The sequence below is a fragment of the Oncorhynchus kisutch genome, linkage group LG16 (genome assembly GCF_002021735.2).
Source record: "Oncorhynchus kisutch isolate 150728-3 linkage group LG16, Okis_V2, whole genome shotgun sequence".
Classification (NCBI taxonomy): domain Eukaryota; kingdom Metazoa; phylum Chordata; class Actinopteri; order Salmoniformes; family Salmonidae; genus Oncorhynchus; species Oncorhynchus kisutch.
Window position 1 is genome coordinate 25,347,314 of NC_034189.2, and position 23,772 is coordinate 25,371,085.

Here is a 23,772-nt window from a genome sequence, read left to right on the forward strand (position 1 = left end):
TCAGAATGAGACTGAGGTGATAATAATAATGAATGGATGACTGGTATGATAATGATATATTCTTGAGTTAATTTGGGAAATGGTAACTCATTCAACTTTTTCCGTGGTGCCCCAAGATTGCTAATGTGTTAACTATTACACGATTAAAGAAGTGGCAGGAGAGGTGGCCTAGGAGGCAGCTGTAGCGGTGGTCTGAGAGTTGGGCTGGATAGCAGTGGGCACAGTGGCCTGAGAGGTGGCTAAAGAGGTGACCTGGAAGGCAGCTGGCATGGCCAGTGTGTCAGCTAGACCAGGACGATTAGTGACAAGTGAGGGTGCAAAGTCACATTCCTGAAATATATCAGTGTTGTATGCCCAAATGCCGGTGCACCTGAACCCAGCCTGTATATTAGTGGGTGTTGTGGCACCTGGAAGTGCTGTTTTGTCAATGCCTGGAATGTCATATATGGTCATGGTCTTAATCCTCATCCAGGCATCACTGGCAGTGTTAACCATTTTCTTCAATTGCCCGTACACACTCCTGTCCAGGGACTGGAGCTTGTGTGAAAAGTGTAGGGGGAAAGAAAGCAAGACAGTTTGCTGAAAAACTCTGCTTCATTTGTTCTGTTGAAACGTGTGGCCCGTGACAGACGAGTTGCTTCAGCACTCCTAATGGCGAGAGTAGGGTGCCACTTTAGGTAAGACGAGAATCAGTCTGCTCCCACCATAGAGCTCTCATCCCATGACTGAGGATGCTTGCGACCATATTGTTCAGCGAGTTGGTAGGCACATTTTCTGACCAGAACAATATAATAAAATATGTTAATTACTTCTCCCAATTAATACTTGACATTAATCATTTACATTAGTACTCCCTCCCTTGACCTTATTAATTGCCACCATTGTTAACTGCTAACTTTGCCCTGACTTACTTCTCACTAATTCCTATCAACTGCTTATCTCACGAGGTGACAATCCATAATATAGATCAGCTGCTCTCGAGAGATACTCTGACAACTTCTGCTCATCCATGAAGACCCTGTTTCCACGATGGTAGCCAACACGAGGAAGCTCTCTCGACCCCTTCTCCTGTAGCTTCTTTCTCTCTTTGAAGAGTCACATGACATAAGCCATACAACTTCGCAACCGATCTGATTACCTTCCCCCTACTCTGCTACATCATTTGATGCTCTTTTCAAAGTGTGGAGAGATACTCCCCTGTGTCTGTCTTATCCATGATCTAGACATGTTGAAAGTAAAAGAAAACGAAAAACATCCAGTTTTACTCAGGGTTAGTTGTAACATTTTCTCACATTGTTACAATTAACCCTGACCCTTGCTGCCATTAGCTAGCTTCCATTTGAGCTAAATGTTTTTTTTAAATGCATAAAATATCTCTCCACAAATTGGTTATAAACCTGATATGAGTTTGGTGAATGGAACTACAATGCAGTTGATGTCATCACAAATACAAAAAGGGTTAAAATAATGACTTTCTTACCTCAAAATCAGATATCTGTCAATATAATCTGCAGAGTTTATTACAGGGACTTGCTTTTTCACACGAGGGTTCAGGACTAAACTGAACATGTGCACAGTGAATCACATGATTCTACCTCACTCCTGATTGGAGGCTTTGCAAGTGTTACAACTATCCCGTGTTACAACCATCACCGGTCTCCCCCTGCACAATGAGTAACGATAAGTTGGCTGTATACATGGGAATGCCTCGCAATAATGTTCCCTCTAAAATCATTGTGTGCCCGCAGTAGCCCGAGACTGCCACGCAGCGCAGAAATATCAGCCCACAGAGAGAAGCACAAGATTGAATTTCACTCAAATTTCTAGAGCAGTGGTCACCACTACAGCCCGACATCGATGGAGTAGTGCAAGTTCCTCGGTGTCCACATCACTAAGCAATTATCAAGGTCCACACACACCAATACAGTCGTGAAGAGGGCACTACCACGCCTCTTCCCCCTCAGGAGGCTGAAAAGATTCGGCATGGGCCCTCAGATCCTAAACATTTTATACAGCTGCACCATTGAGACAATCTTGACTGGCTGCATCACCACTTGGTAAGACCACTACTTGGCATCCGACCAGTAGGCGTTACAGAGGGTAGTACGTACGGCCCAGTACATCACTCGGGCCGAGCTCCATGCCATCCAGGACCTCTATACTAAGCGGTGTCAGAAGAAGGCCGAAAGAATTGTCAGACTCCCAACCACCCAAGTCATAGACTGTTCTCTCTTCTACTGCACGGCAAGCGGTACAGATGCACCAAGTCTGGAACCAACAGGACCCTGAACAGCTTCTACCCCCCAAGCCATAAGACTGATACATAGTTAGTCCAGGTAGCTATTGGTTAACTATTTAACAACCTGCCTTGACCCTTTTCTGCACTCTTGACTCATCACATACACTGCTGTTACTGTTTATTATCTATCCCGTTGCATAGCCACTTTATCCCTACCTATATGTACATGTCTACCTCAATTACCTCGTACCCCTGCACATTGACTCAGTACTGGTACCCATTTCTGTAAAAGAAATAAAAAATAAAGCCTTGTGTTCCTATTGTAACGACCCTGTGTTTATAAGCTCGGAAATCGACTGCCGCTTGAGCATGCTTTTGCGGCACAGTCGATAACGCGCCGGACCTCGGGCTCGAAGGTCGAGGGTCGGAGACCTGCTCCCTGCCGTTTCATTACACTATCTTGTTTTATTTGTCTCAGGCTGTTGACAGTAGGTGCACCCGATTCAGCTGCCATGTGCGCCGGGTAGGCGAATTGTTGCCATTTTGAACAATTTAATCTTTCTGAAGGTACAAACTCTGCCTTCCCGGCGGAGCCCAGAGATTAGATCAAGTGCACTATGGTCATACCGCCGGCCAATTGGATGGCTCAGATTATCGTGTCTGCATTAAATTAGCAGGCGTTAAAGAAAGTTACAGCAACATTGATACTGTAAGATTCAAAAAGTATAGAACCATCACTAGAAAGAGACTTACAGTGAATACAGCAAAGAGCTGCTGTTGTTATGAGTTCATGTTTACGTTCTTACTCAGCACTGTCAACACTTTGCATTCAACACTTTTATCAACCATAAATGCTCGTTCCACCTATTTCCACTCAGCGCTACACACAAGCTGTGCAGAAGTAATGAATGAGTAGGAAGTATAGACTTGGGACTTTTTTAATATTTCACTTTCTCTGTTCACAGGAGAAACAACACGAATTTGTGCTTGAGGCAGAAATAATGCGGTGCAACGAGAGTTTCCCCAGCAGCTGGAAGACGGTGTTCCTTTTTGGTTAGTGTCAGTGGAGGAAAGGGAGGGAGTGATGTTGAGAGGCGGACCCTCAGTCTGCTGCTCTTTCCCTCAGCTGAGACTGAGCGCTGAGCTGTAGTCACTGAACAGCATTCTCACGTAGGTGTTCCTTTTGTCCAGGTGGAAAGGGCAGTGTGGAGTGCAGTAGAGATTGTGTCATCTGTGGATCTGTTGGGCAAATTGGGGTGGGTCCAGGGTGTCTTGCGTGATGGTGTTGATGTGAGCCATGACCAGCCTTTCAAAGCATTTCATGTCTTCAGATACGGGGCAATATTCATTTAGACAGGTTACCTTGGTGTTCTTTAGTTGAGGGACTATGGTGGTCTGCTTGAAACATGTAGATATTACAGACTGGCTCAGAGAGAGAGGTTGAAAATGTCAGTGAAGACACTTGCCAGCTAGTCAGCGCATGCTCTGAGTACGCATCCTGGTAATCCTTCTGGCCCTGCAGCCTTGTGAATGTTAACCTGTTTAAAGGTCTTACTCACATCGACTATGGCGAGCGTGATCAGACAGTCGTCCGGAACAGCTGGTCCTCTCATGCTGGTTTTGCTAGCCTCGAAGCAAGCATAGAAGGCATTTAGCTTGTCTGGTAGGTTCACCTCACTCGACAGCTATCGGCTGGGTTTCCCTTTGTAATCCATGATAGTTTGCAAGCCCTGCCACTTCTGACGAGCGTCCGAGCCGGTGTAGTAGGATTTGAACTTGGTCCTTTATTGATGCTTTGCCTGTTTGATGGATCGTCAGATTAGCGTCCCCCTCCTTGAAATGCTACCTATAATCCATGGCTTCTGGTTTGGATATGTACGTACGGTCACTGTGGGGACGTTGTCAATTCACTTATTAATGAAGCCGGTGACTGATGTGGTAAACTCGTCAATGCCATTGGATGAAGCCCTGAACATATTCCAGTCTGTGCTAGCAAAACAGTCCTGTAGTTTAGCATCTGCTTCAGACCACTTCCGTATTGAGCTCATGATTGAGTATGAACTCTATGAACAATAAAGTCATCGCTATCATATCAAACTCATTGCTATCATAAGTAAACTGAAACAAATTAACAATAGCCTCATGAGGATTACATTCAAATGCGAAACAAAATCATACAGTAATTTATATGAACTCCCATGATAGATAGGATTTACCATGTAAGATATTTGATTTCTAAAAATCATATGGATATTAACTCTATCAGTGAAAATATAGCATAACATGTCCTTTAGACAGATCACTGGCTCTACTTACAAAAAGTTAAAAGTACGACAATAGTTAATTGTAAAAAATCTGACCTTGAATTGCAGCCTTGTTTCTTGGTAAACATATAGACGCATCAGAAAAGACAACATAGTCTCTGAGCATTTTGTATTAATCTGTACGTAAATCTGAGACACTCCATTTAGTGTGATATGTTACGTTTCAAATTATCTGTATTCATTTGTGGATGTCCATCAGTTCACACATATGCTGAGCACTTGTTGGCTGCTTTTCCTTCACTCTGCGGTCTGACTCACCCCAAACCATCTCAATTTGGTTGAGGTCGGGGCACTGTGGAGGCCAGGTCATCTGATGCAGCACTCCATCACTCTCCTTCTTGGTCAAATAGCCCTTACACAGCCTGGATGTGTGTTGGGTCATTGTCCTGTTGAAAAACAAATGATAGTCCCACTAAGCCCAAACCAGATGGGATGGCATATCGGTGGTAGCCATGCTGGTTAAGTGTGCCTTGAATTCTAAATAAATCACAGACAGTGTCACCAGCTAAGCACCCCCACACCATAACACCTCCTCCTCCATGCCTCACGGTGGGAAATACACATGCGGAGATCATCCGCTCACCCACAATGCGTCTCACAAAGAAACAATAGTTAGACCCAAAAATCTCCAATTTGGACTCCAGACCAAAGGACAAATTTTCACCGATCTAATGTCTATTGCTCGTTTTTTTTGGCCCGAGCAAGTCTCTTCTTCTTAATGGTGTCCTTTAGTGTTTTTTTTGCATTAATTCGACCATAAAGGCCTGATTCACACAGTCTCCTCTGAATAGTTGATGTTGAGATGTGTCTGTTACTTGAACTCTGTAAAGCATTTATTTGGGCTGCAATTTCTGAGGCTGGTAACTCTAATGAACTTATCCTCTGCAGCAGAGGTAACTCTGGGTCTTACTTTCCTGTGGGGGTCCACATGTGAGCCAGTTTCATCATAGCGCTTGATGGTTTTTGCGACTGCACTTGAAGAAACTTTCAAAGTTCTTGACATTTTTTGTATTGACTGACCTTCATGTCTTAAAGTAATGATGGACTGTCGTTTCTCTTTGTTTATTTGATCTGTTCTTGCCATAATATGGACTTAGTATTTTACTTAATAGGGGTATCTTCTGTATATCCCCCTACCTTGTCACAACACAAGGCACACCTGTTAATTGAAATGCATTCCAGGTGACTACCTCATGAAGCTGGTTGAAAGAACTCCAAGAGTTTGCAAAGCTCTCATCAAGGCAAAGGGTGGCTTTTTGAAGAATCTCAAATCTCAAATATATTTTGATTTGTTTAACACTTTGTTGGTTACTACATGATTCAATATGTGCTATTCTACCATCAAAAATAATGAGTAGGTGTTCCTGGTAGTGTATATGTTACGAATTCCAATTTGTTGTGGCTAGCACTAGGGGTTAAGGTTAGGAGTTAGGTCAAAGCATTATGGTTATGGGAAGGGTTAGCTAAACGAGTCAAGGTTATGGTTAGGGGAAGGGTTAGCTAACATGTTAAGTAGTTGCAAAGTGGCAAAAATGCTAAAGTTGACATTGGCGTTATACACTTACCCATCCACGCTGACCAATCACACTCCTGTCATTTTTTTGCCTTAAATAACCTTATATCTTATGTAACCATACCAGTCGTAAAATATTATACTAATTTGAGTGCCATGTTATCTCTAGTCTGAGACCAGTCTGGAAGAGATCAGGGAAGGTCATCTTCAGGTCAACACCTGTATCCTCAGCACTGCAGAAACACTAAGCCTCCTTCAATGGTAAGAGAGGGACAACTTTTAGTACTGGGAAAACATGTGTCTTACTAGTGCTCATGGAGGTTGTGTATGAAGCGTAGTAACCCCAACATGTTCTCAGGGTAGGGCTTCTTTTTGTTATCAAGTTCCTGGATCAGTTCAGATGCCAGCAGCGAACACAAAACAAAATCTGTAAATTGCGTACCTCTCAGTATTAAAGCCTTCTACGCACTCTTCCAGGGGATATCCCACTCTATTGTGTTAGTGTTTCCATATACTGTACAGATTTAAATATACACTGGGTGGTTCGGGCCCTGAATGCTGATTGGCTGATAGCTGTGGTATATCAGACCGTAAACCATGGGTATGACAAAACATTTCTTGTTACTGCTCTAATTACATTAGTAACCAGTTTATAATAGCAATAAGGCATCGCGCCTAAGAACAGCCCTTAGCCGTGGTAAATTGGCCATATAACACACCCCCTTGTGCATTATTTCTTACATACACATTGAGTGTACACATTAGGAGCACCTGCCTAATATTGAGTTGCACCCCCTTTTGCCCCCAGAACTGCCTCAATTCGTAGGGTCATGGATTCGACAAGGTGTCGAAGCGTTCCACAGGAATACTGGCCCATGTTGAGTCCAATGCTTCCCACAGTAGTGTCACATTGGCTGAATAACCTTAAAGTGGTGAACCATTCTTGGAACACACAGGAAACTGTTGAGTTTTAAAAACCCAGCAGCATTGCAGTTCTTGACACACTCAAACCGGTGTGCCTGGCACCTACTACCATACCTCGTTTTAAAGGCCCTTAAATCTTTTATCTTGCCCATTCACCTTCCGAATGGCACACATACACAATCCATCTCTTAATTGTCTCAAGGCTTAAAAATCCTTCTTTAAACTGTCTTCTCCCCTTCATCAACACTGATTGAAGGGGATTGACATCAATAAGGGATCATAGCTTTCACCTGGTCAGTCTGTCATGGAAAGAGCAGGTGTTCCTAATGTTTTGTAGACTCAGTGTACATGTTAAGGTATATGATAAAAAATGACATCTGTCTCACCTTTGATCTCCACTGATAGAAGGCTCTCTCCATAGCACATTGCTCCAGAGCTTGTATGCTGCAGTTGCTTGACTGGTTCCCCTACTGATGTCAAATTCCATTGTTTCAGAACGCCAAACAGCCAGAACTTTCAAAAAGTACTTCACAAACCGTTTGTTTAAAATTAATGTTGTTACTTTTTTTTAGCGATAATATGTTCATAAATAGAGTGAAAAAACAGTACTATGGTACCTAGTGAATGGTTTCCTTCTCCATGACCCCTTGTTTCATATATACTTCCTTTAACACCCCTGATGAGTTTGTGGTTTGAACTCAAACAAATGCTTACACACCGAGACACACACACATTATAATAATGTTGCATCTATTATAAAGCATGTAAAGATACATATTCTATCAAATATTTAAATAAACCGTGTATTTTACGAAAGGATAAAAGGAACATTTTTTAATATTTTGTATAGTGTTCTGAATATTTATTCATGAACAGAAGAATGTGCTTTAAAAAATGGTGTTACAGATAGGTTTAGTAACCCATAGATTGCGGACAAAATGTCCTAAATGTAGAATAAAGGTTGTTTTCTTGATATCATGGGAAAAAGTGTATGTTAAGCACTACTTTGGTTTTGGGGGATTTATTTTGTTATGAAAGACAGTGAACACATGAGCAAAGCAAACTAGCAGTTTATTTACTATCTGTAAACTCAACCACAAAGTAATATCATGAAGGACAACTCTACAGATACAGACACCATGTACAACCAATTTGAAAGAAGAAGAAGATCACATGGGTCAAGTAACTTAAAAATGTAAGGTCAAGCACAAGGCATGTGAGTATAGCTAAATGCTAAATATATATTCTAGAATATAGGCAGATAGCAGACGGGGGGCCTCGAGCGCCAAGACATACGTTACCGTATGATCTACACACACCGTATAAAGTGCAAAACTAATGAAGCCACTGATGATAAGTGAATACCAGAAAACCAATGGTGGTGATGAGATAAAGGCAGAAGTAAGCCTGGTCAATTTGTCGGCCCACTCTCTCCCAGTACCCAGGCTTTTTCTTGTCACATCTCACGCTAGCAAAAAAACATTTCTGCCGTATGTTCCGCACCTCTAGGATCCGCTGCAGTAGGCGGGGATTGCTCAGCCAGTCTCCATTAAGGTCCTTGTTTGGAATGTCCTCAACCTTCACCAGGCTGATCTCAGCATCTCTCTGAGACTCTAGGAGGACAATGGGAGGTTTTGTAGCAAGTACTTAGAAACATAAGGAAAGATCTTGAGCATCATGAACAATCCCCTTCCTCCCCTCCTAGAATCAACATGGCGTTTACCCAAGAATGAACACTCTTATGAGGATGACAAAACAACGAGAGATTTCACCTCTTTGGCAGTCGGTCTCTTCCGGAGTCTCCTCACAGGTCTTAGAAGAGGTCTGGATGTCGTAATCAACCCTGCTGTCCATATCAATCAGGAAGCTCACCAGCATGGTCTCCAGGAGACTGAGGCCCGTGAGGGCAAAGATTACGATGCAGTAAAGAGCTGGAGATGGAGGACAAATGATGTGAAGATGAGATGAAGACTTCACATTGTACATTTCCTATCCTTAATAACAAAATTGCAGGTTTATTGTGGGCTTGTGTTTAACAGTGTTACATGATACTGTGCGCAGCGGGCTTATGTTATCATAAACTGATAGAGATGTGTTCCTATAATCACATAACTGCTTGACATGTCCTTTTTATCAACAAAATGTAAACTGTGGCCCCAGATGACCAGACTTGACCTTTTACGGTACAAAATAACACGAAGTGCTAACAGCTTAGCCATGATCAAACAGTTCATTAGAAAACATTAGCCTTGCAAAACAGTTTTAGCTTAGCTAGGATCTATTGGTCACTGTCCACTGTTGTGCTATCACAGACTGGAACATGTTCCGGGATTCCTCCGATGGCATTGAGGAGTACACCACATCAGTCACTGGCTTTATCAATAAGTATATCAAGGATGTTGTACCCACAGTGACTGTACTGACATACCCCAAACAGAAGCCATGGATTACAGGCAACATTCGCACTGAGCTAAAGGGTAGAGCTGCCGCTTTCAAGGTGCAGGACTCTAACCCGGAAGCTTATAAGAAATCCTGCTATGCCCTCCGACGAACCATAAAACAGGTAAAGCGTCAATACAGGGCTAAGATTGAATCCTACTACACCGGCTCCGACGCTCGTCTTATGTGGCAGGGCTTGAAAACTATTATAGACACAAAGGGAAGCACAGCCGTGAGCTGCCCAGTGACATGAGCCTACCAGACAAACTACAGTGCCTTGCGAAAGTATTCGGCCCCCTTGAACTTTGCGACCTTTTGCCACATTTCAGGCTTCAAACATAAAGATATAAAACTGTATTTTTTGTGAAGAATCAACAACAAGTGGGACACAATCATGAAGTGGAATGACATTTATTAGATATTTCAAACTTTTTTAACAAATCAAAAACTGAAAAATTGGGCGTGCAAAATTATTCAGCCCCTTTACTTTCAGTGCAGCAAACTCTCTCCAGAAGTTCAGTGAGGATCTCTGAATGATCCAATGTTGACCTAAATGACTAATGATGATAAATACAATCCACCTGTGTGTAATCAAGTCTCCGTATAAATGCACCTGCACTGTGATAGTCTCAGAGGTCCGTTAAAAGCGCAAAGAGCATCATGAAGAACAAGGAACACACCAGGCAGGTCCGAGATACTGTTCTGAAGAAGTTTAAAGCCGGATTTGGATACAAAAAGATTTCCCAAGCTTTAAACATCCCAAGGAGCACTGTGCAAGCGATAATATTGAAATGGAAGGAGTATCAGACCACTGCAAATCTACCAAGACCTGGCCGTCCCTCTAAACTTTCAGCTCATACAAGGAGAAGACTGATCAGAGATGCAGCCAAGAGGCCCATGATCACTCTGGATGAACTGCAGAGATCTACAGCTGAGGTGGGAGACTCTGTCCATAGGACAACAATCAGTCGTATATTGCACAAATCTGGCCTTTATGGAAGAGTGGCAAGAAGAAAGCCATTTCTTAAAGATATCCATAAAAAGTGTTGTTTAAAGTTTGCCACAAGCCACCTGGGAGACACACCAAACATGTGGAAGAAGGTGCTCTGGTCAGATGAAACCAAAATTGAACTTTTTGGCAACAATGCAAAACGTTATGTTTGGCGTAAAAGCAACACAACTCTGAACACACCATCCCCACTGTCAAACATGGTGGTGGCAGATGGTTAAAATTGATGGGAAGATGGATGGAGACAAATACAGGACCATTCTGGAAGAAAACCTGATGGAGTCTGCAAAAGACCTGAGACTGGGACGGAAATTTGTCTTCCAACAAGACAATGATCCAAAACATAAAGCAAAATCTACAATGGAATGGTTCAAAAATAAACATATCCAGGTGTTAGAATGGCCAAGTCAAAGTCCAGACCTGAATCCAATCGAGAATCTGTGGAAAGAACTGAAAACTGCTGTTCACAAATGCTCTCCATCCAACATCACTGAGCTCGAGCTGTTTTACAAGGAGGAATGGGAAAAAATGTCAGTCTCTCGATGTGCAAAACTGATAGAGACATACCCCAAGCGACTTACAGCTGTAATCGCAGCAAAAGGTGGCGCTACAAAGTATTAACTTAAGGGGGCTGAATAATTTTGCATGCCCAATTTTTCCGTTTTTGATTTGTTAAAAAAGTTTGAAATATCCAATAAATGTCGTTCCACTTCATGATTGTGTCCCACTTGTTGTTGATTCTTCACAAAAAAATACAGTTTTATATCTTTATGTTTGAAGCCTGAAATGTGGCAAAAGGTCGCAAAGTTCAAGGGGGCCGAATACTTTCGCAAGGCACTGTAAATCACTTCTATGCTAGCAACACTGAGGCATGCATGAGAGCATCAGCTGTTCTGGACGACTGTGTGATCACGAAGCCCACGTGAGTAAGACCTTTAAACAGGTCAACATTCACCAGGCCGCAGGGCGAGACGTATTACCAGGACGTATGCTCCGGGCATGTGCTGACCAACTGGCAAGAGTCTTCACTGACATTTTCAACATGTCCCTGATTGAGTCTGTAATACCAATATGTTTCAAGCAGACCACCATAGTCCCTGTGCCCAAGAACATGAAGGCAACCTGCTTAAATGATTACAGACCCGTAGCACTCACATCCGTAGCCATGGAGTGCTTTGAAAGGCTGGTAATGGCTCACATCAACACCATTATCCCAGAAACCCTAGACCCACTCCAATTTGCATACCGCCCAAACAGATGACGCAATCTCTATTTCACTCCACACTGCCCTTTACCACCTGGACAAAAGGAACATCTATGTGAGAATGCTATTCATTAACTACAACTCAGTGTTCAACACCATAGTACCCTCAAAGCTCATCACTAAGCTAAGGATCCTGGGACTAAACACTTCCCTCTGCAACTGGATCCTGGACTTTCTGACGGTCCACCCACAGGTGGTGAGGGTAGGTAGCAACACATCTGCCGCGCTGATCCTCAACACTGGAACCCCCCAGGGGTGCGTGCTCAGTCCCCTCCTGTACTCCCTGTTCACCCACGACTGCATGGCCTGGCACGACTCCAACACCATCATTAAGTTTGCAGACCACACAACAGTGGTAGGCCTGATCACCGACAACAGCGAGGCAGCCTATAGGGAGGAGGTCAGAGACCTGGCCGGGTGGTGCCAGAATAACAACCTATCCCTCAAAGTAACCAAGACTAAGGAGATGATTGTGGATTACAGGAAAAGGAGGGCCGAGCACGCCCCCATTCTCATAGACGGGGCTGTAGTGGAGCAGGTTCCTTGGTGTCCACATCTCCAACAAACTAGAACGGTCCAACCACACCAAGACAGTCGTGAAGAGGGCACGACAAAACCTATTCCCCCTCAGGAAACTAAAAAGATTTGGCATTGGTCCTCAGATCCTCAAAAGGTTCTACAGCTGCAACATCAAGATCATCTTGACTGGTTGCATCACTGCCTGGTACAGCATTTGCTCAGCCTCCGACCGCAAGGCACTTCAGAGGGTAGTGCGTACGGCCCAGTACATCACTGGGGCTAAGCTGCTTGCCATCCAGGACCTCTACACCAGGCGGTGTCAGAGGAAGACCCTAAAAATTGTCAAAGACCTCAGCCACCCCAGTCATAGACTGTTCTCTCTACTACCGCATGGCAAGTGGTACCGGAGTGCCAAGTCTAGGACAAAATGGCTTCTCAACAGTTTCTACCCTCAAGCCATAAGACTCCTGAACAGGTAATCAAATGGCTACCCGGACTATTTGCATTGTGTGCAAATTCATGTACATACTACCTCAATTGGCCGGACCAACCAGCGCCCCCGCACATTGGCTAACCGAGCTAGCTGCATTGTGTCCCGCCACCCACCACCCGCCAACCACTCTTTTACGCTACTGCTACTCTCTGTTGATCATATATGCATAGTCACTTTAACCATATCTACATGTACATACTACCTCAGTCAGCCCGACTAACCGGCGTCTGTATGTAGCCTCGCTACTGTTATAGCCTCGCTACTGTATATAGCCTCGCTACTGTATATAGCTGTTACTGTTATTTTTCACTGTCTTTTTACTGGGGTTTTTATTTCTTTACTTACCTATTGTTCACCTAATACCTGTAAGTAATCATTTCCCTGTAACGTCTACACCTGTTGTATTCGGCGCATGTGACAAATAAACTTTGATTTGGAGAAGTAGATGAATTGAGATTTGAAATGGTACGATTGGTAGTTAATATTATTACCTATGAGTGGCAGGTCATCTGCTGTGGAAGGCAGGATGTCATTGAGAATCAGCAGTAAGACAGAGATGGACAAGAGTATGGTCACTTTGTAGCCCAGCTTTTCCCCCTTGGCCTCATCAATGAAAAAGGAGGCCAAGTCCAGGATGAGGAAAAACAAGAGTGGTAGTAGGAGGTTGATCACATATAAAAGGGGCCTTCTTCGTATGCTGATCTGTGAGGAAAATAGTAACTTACTGGATTTAACATTGTTTTTTGAGAATGATCAAATACCATGAGAGAACACATTCCTGTTCAAGTTCTTGCTCTCTCTGATTTGCATACCTTGTAGACCAGCTTGTCCCAAACAATGTTGTTGTCGTAGATGAGCTTTTCCATGGACAACCTAATGCCCAGGAAGTCCCATTCCCCCAATGTAACCATGACCTTCTCGGAAAATTGGCTCATGATAATGCTGTTGGAGAAGGGCCCCAACTTTATACCTATCAGTAAAAAGATTAAAGAAAATCAATTATACCTCCTGCGTGTGTGTGTGTGTACGTGTGTACGTGTGTGCACGTGTGTGTGTGTGTGTACGTGTGTGTGTGTGTGTGTACCTTTTAGCATAAAGGAAATAAAGGTAATGCTGCAGTTCTGGGTGTCAAAGGGAAACTTAAAAAGATTCATCTTGCAGGTGGTGGTCAACCGGCGGCTTTCTGTCACATAGGCCATGCCAGAGTGGGCCACCTCTGTGTAGGGGCTCAATGTGATACTGCCTGTATCAGAAATGCTGAGGGTGCAGACAACAGTGTATCAGTATTCAGCTTCAATTAGAGTTGACTTATTTTAAAGAGACATACTGTCATTAAATAATGATTTCTTTGCTAACATTTCATCATGGAGCAACAGATTTAGTTTAAATTCACTTGGCATTAGATATCAGACTGCAGGTCAGGCCCATTGTGTTTTTCATTAAAAGCAAACAAGACATCGCTCTCCCCTAGCTGAGTAAACTCTACTCTGTCCATATGCAGTATACATCTCTGTGGAGTTGAGTTGCGATGGGTGTCGGCGGAGTGTACCACCGGCTACATTGAGTTGTTATCAGTCGATACCGTGGTCCTTTCTTTGTTTGCTGAAATCCATACTTTTTAATATAACTCATCAAATACAAATCATCTTTCTCCTTTCTGTTGCTCTAAGATGGCGACTCAGTGCAAATGCACATGTGCAAATCAATCGAATCTCAGCCTACAATTAAAGTTGAATGAAAAATGATGGATTTCAGCAAACAAAGAAAGGACCACAGTTAGACAGGACAAACATCGGTACACAGTAAAGGTTTAACAATTGACATTTGTATAAGTATCGTCTGATAGCGACTCGATGTCATCACAGGACACTCCAGATATGTGTGGACTGAAATTACTTTACTCAGCTACGCTCTCCTAGACAATGAGACATATTTGCCGTTTTTAAGACGCTTAAGAAGAGAGCAGATTCCAGTAGGAAACACATCCGTTCTAATTGCTTTTCATAGAAGTACCTGTAAATCTATGGTATATCTTGTCCCTGAAACAGTGTGCTAAACACACACAGAGAAATGGGGTTCTCACACCCAATGCTCATGCCCATTGTCAAGGATGTTTCGGATTTGTTATTGAACCTCTTGTCAAACATGCACTATTATTGACATTCACTAGAGTACTCTACACTTCGATTACTTTTGACATCATGGCATTGTAAGCGTGTGCAAATGATATCAATAATTTCAACATCCCTATGTTGAATGGTACTCACTCCTCTAAGATCATGACATCTGGTATCCACAGCATGTCTCTGGGAACTGCTACGCTCTCAATCCCACACCAGTCATTGGGTTCCCACGATATCAGTTCATTCTCCCAGCCCTGTAAAAAAAAACATGGGAGTGAAGAGGCTCATGGGTGAATAAAACCACAATCTATTTTTGAGTCATTACAGACCAAGGTAAAAGCTAAACCTATGTGTTTTTATTAAAACATGATATAACACTGCAGTGAATGGATGGTGTTGTTGGTCAAGAGTGCAATTGAGTCATGAGGAACCAATGACATTCATATCGATGATGAATGGTTCTTGTGTCTGATTAGGCATGTTGAGTATTCAATATCTAACATGAGGAGAGCAAGAGGTCAAATGAGACGAAGACATTCACAGCCTTTTAGAGATGGATTGACGTTATATCAATATAATCTATAGTTACTGGGCAATTCCATGGTAAAGGAATTACGCTGAGGCTCATATTTTTCACTTTAAAATCTATGCCAAACAAAAACCAATGATCGCAAAGTTAAACAAACCATACTCTATGTTAAAAGTAGTCCCTGTGTAATAATCGAATGTGTCATCCAGACAGACACTCAAAGTCGATCGCTGTCCATGGTGCTGAAGTTGCAACATGTCTATGCAGCTGCATGCCTATCGAATCGATGATTGGCTTTCTATGGTGCCAGGGCTTTGCTTTAGCTAATGGATAAATGTTTATTAGTAGGTCTGTTTGGTCGTAATTTTCTCAGGTTAAGCCTAACATTTCAAGAAGCTATACACGGTGTCACAATGCTGCATTTTTAGACCGCTGGCTGTAATGTATTTAGACCGCTGGCTGTAATGTATTTAGACCGCTGGCTGTAATGGATTTAGACCACTGGCTGTAATGGATTTAGACCGCTGGCTGTAATGGATTTAGACCGCTGGCTGTAATGGATTTAGACCGCTGGCTGTAATGGATTTAGACCGCTGGCTGTAATGGATTTAGACCGCTGGCTGTAATGGATTTAGACCGCTGGCTGTAATGGATTTAGACCGCTGGCTGTAATGGATTTAGACCGCTGGCTATAATGTATTTAGACCACTGGCTGTAATGTATTTAGACCGCTGGCTGTAATGGATTTAGACCGCTGGCTGTAATGGATTTAGACCGCTGGCTGTAATGTATTTAGACCGCTGGCTGTAATGGATTTAGACCGCTGGCTGTAATGGATTTAGACCGCTGGCTGTAATGGATTTAGACCGCTGGCTGTAATGGATTTAGACCGCTGGCTGTAATGGATTTAGACCGCTGGCTGTAATGGATTTAGACCGCTGGCTGTAATGGATTTAGACCGCTGGCTGTAATGGATTTAGACCGTTGGCTGTAATGGATTTAGACCGCTGGCTGTAATGGATTTAGACCGCTGGCTGTAATGGATTTAGACCGCTGACTGTAATGGATTTAGACCGCTGGCTGTAATGGATTTAGACCGCTGTTTGTAATGAATTTAGACCGCTGTTTGTAATGGGTTTAGACCGCTGGCTGTAATGGATTTAGACCACTGGCAATAATGGATTTACTTTTTGAGTAATTAAAGTTGGGAATTCAAACATTGCAGATTATTATTCAGATTATTATACCAATGGATTTGGCAGCTGTCCTGTATAGGCTAACTGAACCTGCGAGAAAGAGTTGTTGTTTGTAAAAACCAGTCTATTAACACAGTCAGTCCACCCTCAAAACACTAGCTTACTAGAGATTGTTTCATTATGCAGTATACTATCAATAGCTACAGTATATACTGTCTTTAGCTGCAATTTAGGTGCTATTTATACATTTTTTTCAGAAATCCTCCTTTTTATGTGTGCAAATTTGTGTCCACGGCTTGTAGGGTCTAGGTTGCGGGTCAACCTGTTTTCTATACTGTGTATTTCCAACCCATACAGTCTTTCCTGAGACATATTGCATTGTATGTCCATTGCACTGCAAACAATTGAAATATAGTCTTGATTCTTGAATGATGCATGCCAAGATATAGCAGAGACACAACTCAAACACCTGTTCAAAAAAGAAAACATGATGAACTGTACTGTACTTACCATTGAGATCATCACATGGGAGGTGAAGGTTTGGGACTTCTCATTCTGCAAACAATCAGAAATGAAAGGATGTCACAGACAACAACACAGGATGGAGTGTGTGGTAGTGCATGCAGTGCATATTGTGTATTTACTTACACAGGTATCATTCAGTGCACTGTATTACAAAGTACTGAAATCAGTTTAGTACTAGTCACTTTAACATACCAGTTAAATGTAACTAAATGTAATCCATGGAATCCCCAAAAGTAATTATTTATCATGAGAGAGCTATAAACAATAACTAGTAATGCTGCATACTCGAAGAAAGGTTACAATCTCACCTTTCTGGTAAAAATAGTTATACATTGCTGAGGTGTAGCCACTTTTGAGGACACAAGCTCAAGTACACCGTACAAATATGATACAAATTTGAAATATTTTATATGATGTATTTCCTATTCAACAAAACTGTATGAATAAGGCTCAAAATGACATGCTTTCTAAAGATAGTGTGATAAAATTATAAAAGGGCTAACTATAAGATTTCACCTTCCTTATAACTGTAAAATACATATTTGTATGTTTTAGTGTTAGAGAAAATGTGCATATTTTCGAAAGGTCTCTTGATCAAAACTTTTGCCCCCATCGCTGTGAATGTCGCACAGAGCTCTATCTTGGCTTCCTGAACTCATTAGGAACTCGCCTTTCATCTCAAATATATTGTCCATGACAAGCAGAAAGGTTTTTTTTGTTTAAAATCTGTGAATTGTTTGAAATGAATGACTATAAATTGATCTCCAAATGTGGTACAGTGATGAAACCACTCTTCTGCTGCGCTACGATGTAAGGATTGCAGGCATTTGCTTTGTCAGTGGCTGTGACACGAGGTTCGGTTAGGAGTTGATGGACAGTCGGAAGAGCGAATGAAATGGTAGGAGATGTTTGTTAACATACAGGACAAAGGGTGCATGAATGTATCAGTCAGTGGTCAATCCACAAGGAATATGAAACAACAGACAGTATTGAAAGTTAGATCTGAATCTGTAAACTGCAGGGAGCTAAAAACACTTACCACATCCAAAATACCATATAGATAAGTGTCCACCATAACCGGCGTAGGTGTTGTCCAGTTCCACACTGGCCGCACATTTGATAAACTCTCACTTTTCTGTGACAGACCCAGGTGATCTAGAAGACGATGATAGGAACAATTGCTCATACTTGAGATGCCACCTGCTAAGGAGATGAGGTCCCATATTAGACATTATGCCGGGTACCATAATAATGGCAAACAGGACCGGTTAACTTCCTCTCATCAACCAAGTGTACACTGTGCAACTCACGACTGTGCAAGGCATTAGCTCCGGGAGCTAACGAATGTCTACAGGTCTCAAGCAAGGTTACTCATCATGCGGAAAATGGCTAATTGAACCACCTTGAGAACTCACCCATCAGAGCCAGTGAATACAGAAGCCACAGAGCGATCATCATTGCTGTGTGTGCAGGCTCACAGAGTGGTGTCCAAGTGGCAGGGCTGCGTTTTTTATTTGTGTGTGAGTGTATTGCTAGTGCGCATGACTCAGTCAACACCATCATTTTTCATTACTTTTGTCAGGGGAACAGAGTAATAAAAAATATCCATTCTGGTTCAAATGTGTAGTTCTGCCTATTGCCTAGGGTAAAGCTCCAGTACTGAACGACAAAGATTGGATTCAGTGAGGGTCTGTTCCTAACCTAGAGTTGAGAGGAGCAGCTTGTGATCAGTAGCCTCATCTCACCTCATGTTCAACACCACTGCGTTTGTGGTTTGATATAAGAGAGAAGAATATGTGCGTTAGAAAATTGTATTACAGAGAAGTTTAACTAACCCATAGATTGCAGACAAAATGTCATAAATGTATAATAAAGGTTGTTTTCTTTATATCACAGGGGAAAAAGTGTATGTTAAGCACTACTTGGGTCAAATCATCTGCCCACTCTCTCCCATTACCCAGGCTTCTTCTTGTCACATCGGCCAATTTCCAAACTTCCATTCTTCAGCCAAATTGGTTTTCTAACAGCAAAATCATTTTCGTGCCCAATCTGGTTTTCGTGCCCGCCACGGCTCAGAGACAGCCTTAGTTAAAGTGGTAAATGGTCTTAGAGCCAACACAGATGCTAAACAGCTCTCTGTCCTTGGATTTATTAAGTGCTACATTCGACACTATTGACCAAGATGTCCTTCTGGACAGACTGGAGAGGTGTGTTGGCCTCTCTGGTCCAGTTCTAAATTGGTTTAGGACCTATTTAACCGGTCAAGAGTTTTTTGTCACTCTTGTTGAACATAACTCAGAGAAAATAGATATCACATGTGCCTTTCCACAAGGTTCGATTTTGGGTCCGGTTTATATACTGTATATTACACCTTGGCAGCGTTATCAGAAAGCACAGCGTTGATTTGTACTGCTATGCAGAAGATTCACAACTTTACATTTCCATGTCACCAGATGAATTTAGCTCCACACAAATTATTAGACTGTTTTAGTCAGTGATTTAAAATACTTGGATGGCTCACAACTTCCTCCAGCTAAATTAATACAAGGTCATTATTATTGGAGCCAAAGCACAGAGAGAGAATCTGGCAGCACGTTTCAATTCGCGGGCAAAAAAAGATTAAACACCAGGTAAAAAGCCTAGGTGTCATTTTAGATTCCGAACTCAATTTCAAATCACACATTGGGAATGAGACCAAAATAGCTTTTTACCACCTGAGGAACATTGCCAAGGTGCGGCCATTTCTCTCTCAGGCTGATACAGAGAGACTCCTCCATGCTTTTACTACAAGCAGGCTTGACTACTGCAATGCTCTCCTGTCTGGTCTACCCAAGAAAGCCATTGGTCAACCGTAAAACATACAGAATGCCGCAGCACGGGTGTTGACCAAGACCAGACGGAGAGCACACATTACACTGGTTTTAAAGTCTCTGCACTGTCTGCCTGTGAGTTTTAGAATTAGTTTGATGATTATTCTATTGGTTTTTAAATCAATCCACGATTGTGCACCCCAATACATAAGACATGCTTTTGAGTTGTGTCCCACGTAGGTCCTCTGGCACAGGCCTTTTAGCTATCCCAAAGCCTAGTGGAGATGCAGCCTGTAGTTACTATGCCCCCAGCCTCTGGAATAGCCTGCCAGAGAACCTGAGGGGGGCTGAAACTGTGCACACATTTAACAGAGATCTTAAAACGCATTGTTTTTCCTTCAGGCACTTTTTCAGTCATTACGTTTTTATTGTTATTCTTTTGTTTTTTTTATCCTCATGTTTCTGTTTTTTTATTCAATTATTTATATTTATGTTTTTCCTTGTTTATTTTATTTAATTTTTTATTTCACCTTTATTTAACCAGGTAGGCTAGTTGAGAACAAGTTCTCATTGGCAACTGCGACCTGGCCAAGATAAAGCGTAGCAATTCGACACATACAACAACACAGAGTTACACATGGAATAAACAAAACATACAGTCAATAATACAGTAGAACAAAAGAAAACAAAAAGTCTATATACAGTGAGTGCAAATGAGGTAAGTTAAGGAAATAAATAGGCCATGGTGGCGAAGTAATTACAATATAGCAATTAAACACTGGAATGGTAGATCGGCAGAAGATGAATGTGCAAGTAGAGATACTGGGCTGCAAAGGAGCAAAATGAATAAATAAATACCAGGATAAGGTAGGTAGATAGATGGGCTGTTTACAGATGGGCTATGTACAGGTGCAGTGATCTGTGAGCTGCTCTGACAGCTGGTGCTTAAAGCTAGTGAGGGAGATGTGAGTCTCCAGCTTCAGAGATTTTTGCAGTTCGTTCCAGTCATGGGCAGCAGAGAACTGGAAGGAAAGACGACCAAAAGGAGGAATTGGCTTTGGGGGTGACCAGTGAGATATACCTGCTGGAGCGCGTGCTACGAGTGGGTGCTGCTATGGTGACCAGTGAGCTGAGATAAGGCGGGGCTTTACCGAGCAGAGACTTGGAGATAACCTGTAGCCAGTGGGTTTGGCGGCGAGTATGAAGCGAGGGCCAACCAACAAGAGTGTACAGGTCGCAATGGTGAGTAGTGTAGGGGGCGTTGCATTCATGTCTGAAATGTTCTATATAAATGCAGCTTTGATTTGATCTCACGTTGGCAAAGAACCATTTCTGCCGTACTGTACATCCAGGATCCGCTGCAGCAGGTGGGGGTTTCCTTCAAGGTCCTTCTTGTTTGGAATGTCCTCAACCTTCACCAGACTGATCTCAGCATCTCTCTCAGGTACTAGAAATGAAATGGGAGGTTTTGTAGAAAGTATTGCAAACACTAGGATTTTTTTTGTTGACAAGACAACAACAAAAATACACAAACCAACAGATATTACACAAATATACATTTATTCCCCCACCCTCTCCCCTTCCCACCCACAGGACCTGCTTAAGTACATATAAAGTAATCATTTTATACTGCTGTCGTGTCTTTACTATCATTAAACTGAAGACTTCATTTTTATCAAAGATTCTCTGTGATTAGTTACTCGATTAAACTGAATAATCATGTAACTGTAAATAACTAGGAAGTTGGGGCACCAAGGAAAGTATTCAGATTACAAAGTTATAATTTCCCAATATAACCTTTCAGATATTTTCATATCTGATCAATATTCTTCTGATTAAAGATTTATTTTACCTCACGTTAGTCTCATTCCAAACGTTGTAAATTGTTGGTTATCAAACCCAGTCTTCAGTATGAGTCATTCATACATCAATTGTCTTAAATCATTTATTTATTACTAACTAAGTAATTCACAGAAATGCATAAACAAACGAACAAACTTGGTAAATGTGGTTACGTGAAATGATAGGAGAATGTACCCTGGTGGGCTGAACCGGCATGGCGGCTTGTTAGACAAAGGGGAAATGTGGGGTCTACCAAGAAGTCACTACAGAGTTAATTATAACAATTAAAATGCTAAACCTTTACACATGAACGCTCACTCATTCGGGAACAATTGCAATCAATATATATATTTACACTCAGTGTGTCGTCTTGGTCGCTGGTGAAAAGTCTTTCTTTTGTAGAATTGTCTATCTCTCTCCCTCTCTCTCTCTCTCGGTCTTGGTTAGAGGGGATAGTTCAAAGTGACATTCGTTATAGAATGGATGTTTCGGCGGTTGTCGTTCTTCGCGTTCAATGATACCGAATTCCTAGCTGCAGACTAGTAATTAGTATCAAAGACTTGTTCTTATTCTGTCGGTATCAATAGTCTAAGAGTTTAACCACGTGGTATGGTTACAAAGATTCAGCAATGGTCTACAACCTTTGTCCTCTTAATGGAGAAAAACATGGCCTGCAACCTTTAGCCATCTCGTAATTGAGGTAAGCTTGGTCTCCAACCTTTGTCCTCCCCTAATGGAGAAAAACATGTTCTGCTGATCGAAAACCCGAGTGGGGGTTTTATTCGGAAGGGAAGAAGAGGGCTGTCCCAGGATGTCTGACCCTAACTGGGCTCAGGGGCGGTCCTCTGATTTAGTTCAAATCAAAAGGGAATGGTATTTTTCTTCATTAAACAGTCCACAATCATGTTACACAATTATACAAACAGTATCATACTCACTCATTCATCTTATACAACAATTGGATGTAAACCTCATATGAGGCTATTATATTAACAGCGTTATGGTAATGTGGCCACACCATCTCTCTTGAGCTTCCCAAGTTGTGACAAACGGACCAGTTCGTAGCTGGATTCTTCACCAATCTTTTACACTTTCTCTGGAACATGAAATTTGTTCATACCTCAAGTTCTGTGAGGTGGAAGGATTTCCTTTGTCTCCATGAAAACTACTCTCTATAACTGTGTGTCCATGAGGTCTTCTCAGGAATTTATGACCTCTGACCATGGCAGCCTAGTTGAAGGAGGCAAGGGGGGGGGGGGGGGGGGCAGGGAGAGCGGGATGGGGTTGCTATACTCAAAGAGGCCAACGTCATGACACTGCTAAGAGTTGTAGTCCATATATCGGTATTTCTATATATAACGGGGACAATGTGTGACATTGGGAACAATGGTTTGAAACAAAAATTATTTACATGCAGTTCCACATGTTTTTAGAGGAATAAAAGTGAATATATGCAAATTGGTCCATAACTTCAGCTATACAATAACATCGGTTTAAGACTATACATCCGTTAAGCAGGGCTCATACAGATATTGACAGGTCAGATTCAAGAACTTTCAGGAACTTTTTCGTGCACTTAAGAATAAGGAATAAGGGGGGATTGTATATGTTGTACAGTGCGTGAGTGAATAGTTTGATGGTTAGCCGTGCATTGCATGACGTGCTATTTTCTACCAGGTACATTGTTAAACATATTATATTGTGTATTGTACTTCTTGTATTATTTTGGTAACTACTGTACATTGTCCCAGTGAACAAACACCAAATCAGCATGTGTGAGTTCAGAGTTTGATGGTGAGCCGTGGATTGCATGACGTGCAATTTTGTGCTGTTTCTATCAGAGTAAATCTCCATGACTGTCACGACTTCTGCCGAAGTCGGTTCCTCTCCTTGTTCGGGCGGTGTTCGGCGGTTGACGGTCTTCTAGCCATCACCGATCCATTTTTCCTTTTCCATTTGTTTTGTCTCATTTTCCCACACACCTGGTTCTCATTTCCATCATTGTGTGTTGTGTATTTAACCC

At 42.2% G+C, this 23,772-nt stretch overlaps 1 protein-coding gene across 1 annotated transcript; it reads right to left on the reverse strand.

Moving 5' to 3' along the window:
- Nucleotides 1–168: 168 nt before the first annotated feature.
- On the reverse strand, nt 169–21,965 carry LOC116353979 (5-hydroxytryptamine receptor 3A-like). Its single transcript, XM_031792239.1, has 9 exons — nt 21,945–21,965; nt 17,083–17,127; nt 14,992–15,101; nt 13,809–13,981; nt 13,537–13,694; nt 13,216–13,426; nt 8,773–8,931; nt 8,482–8,613; nt 169–284 (listed from the first exon to the last, which is right to left on the reverse strand). Exons 1-9 carry the CDS (start codon nt 21,963–21,965, stop codon nt 169–171), a joined length of 1,125 nt encoding a protein of 374 aa, XP_031648099.1.
- Between the last annotated feature and the right edge of the window lie 1,807 nt (nt 21,966–23,772).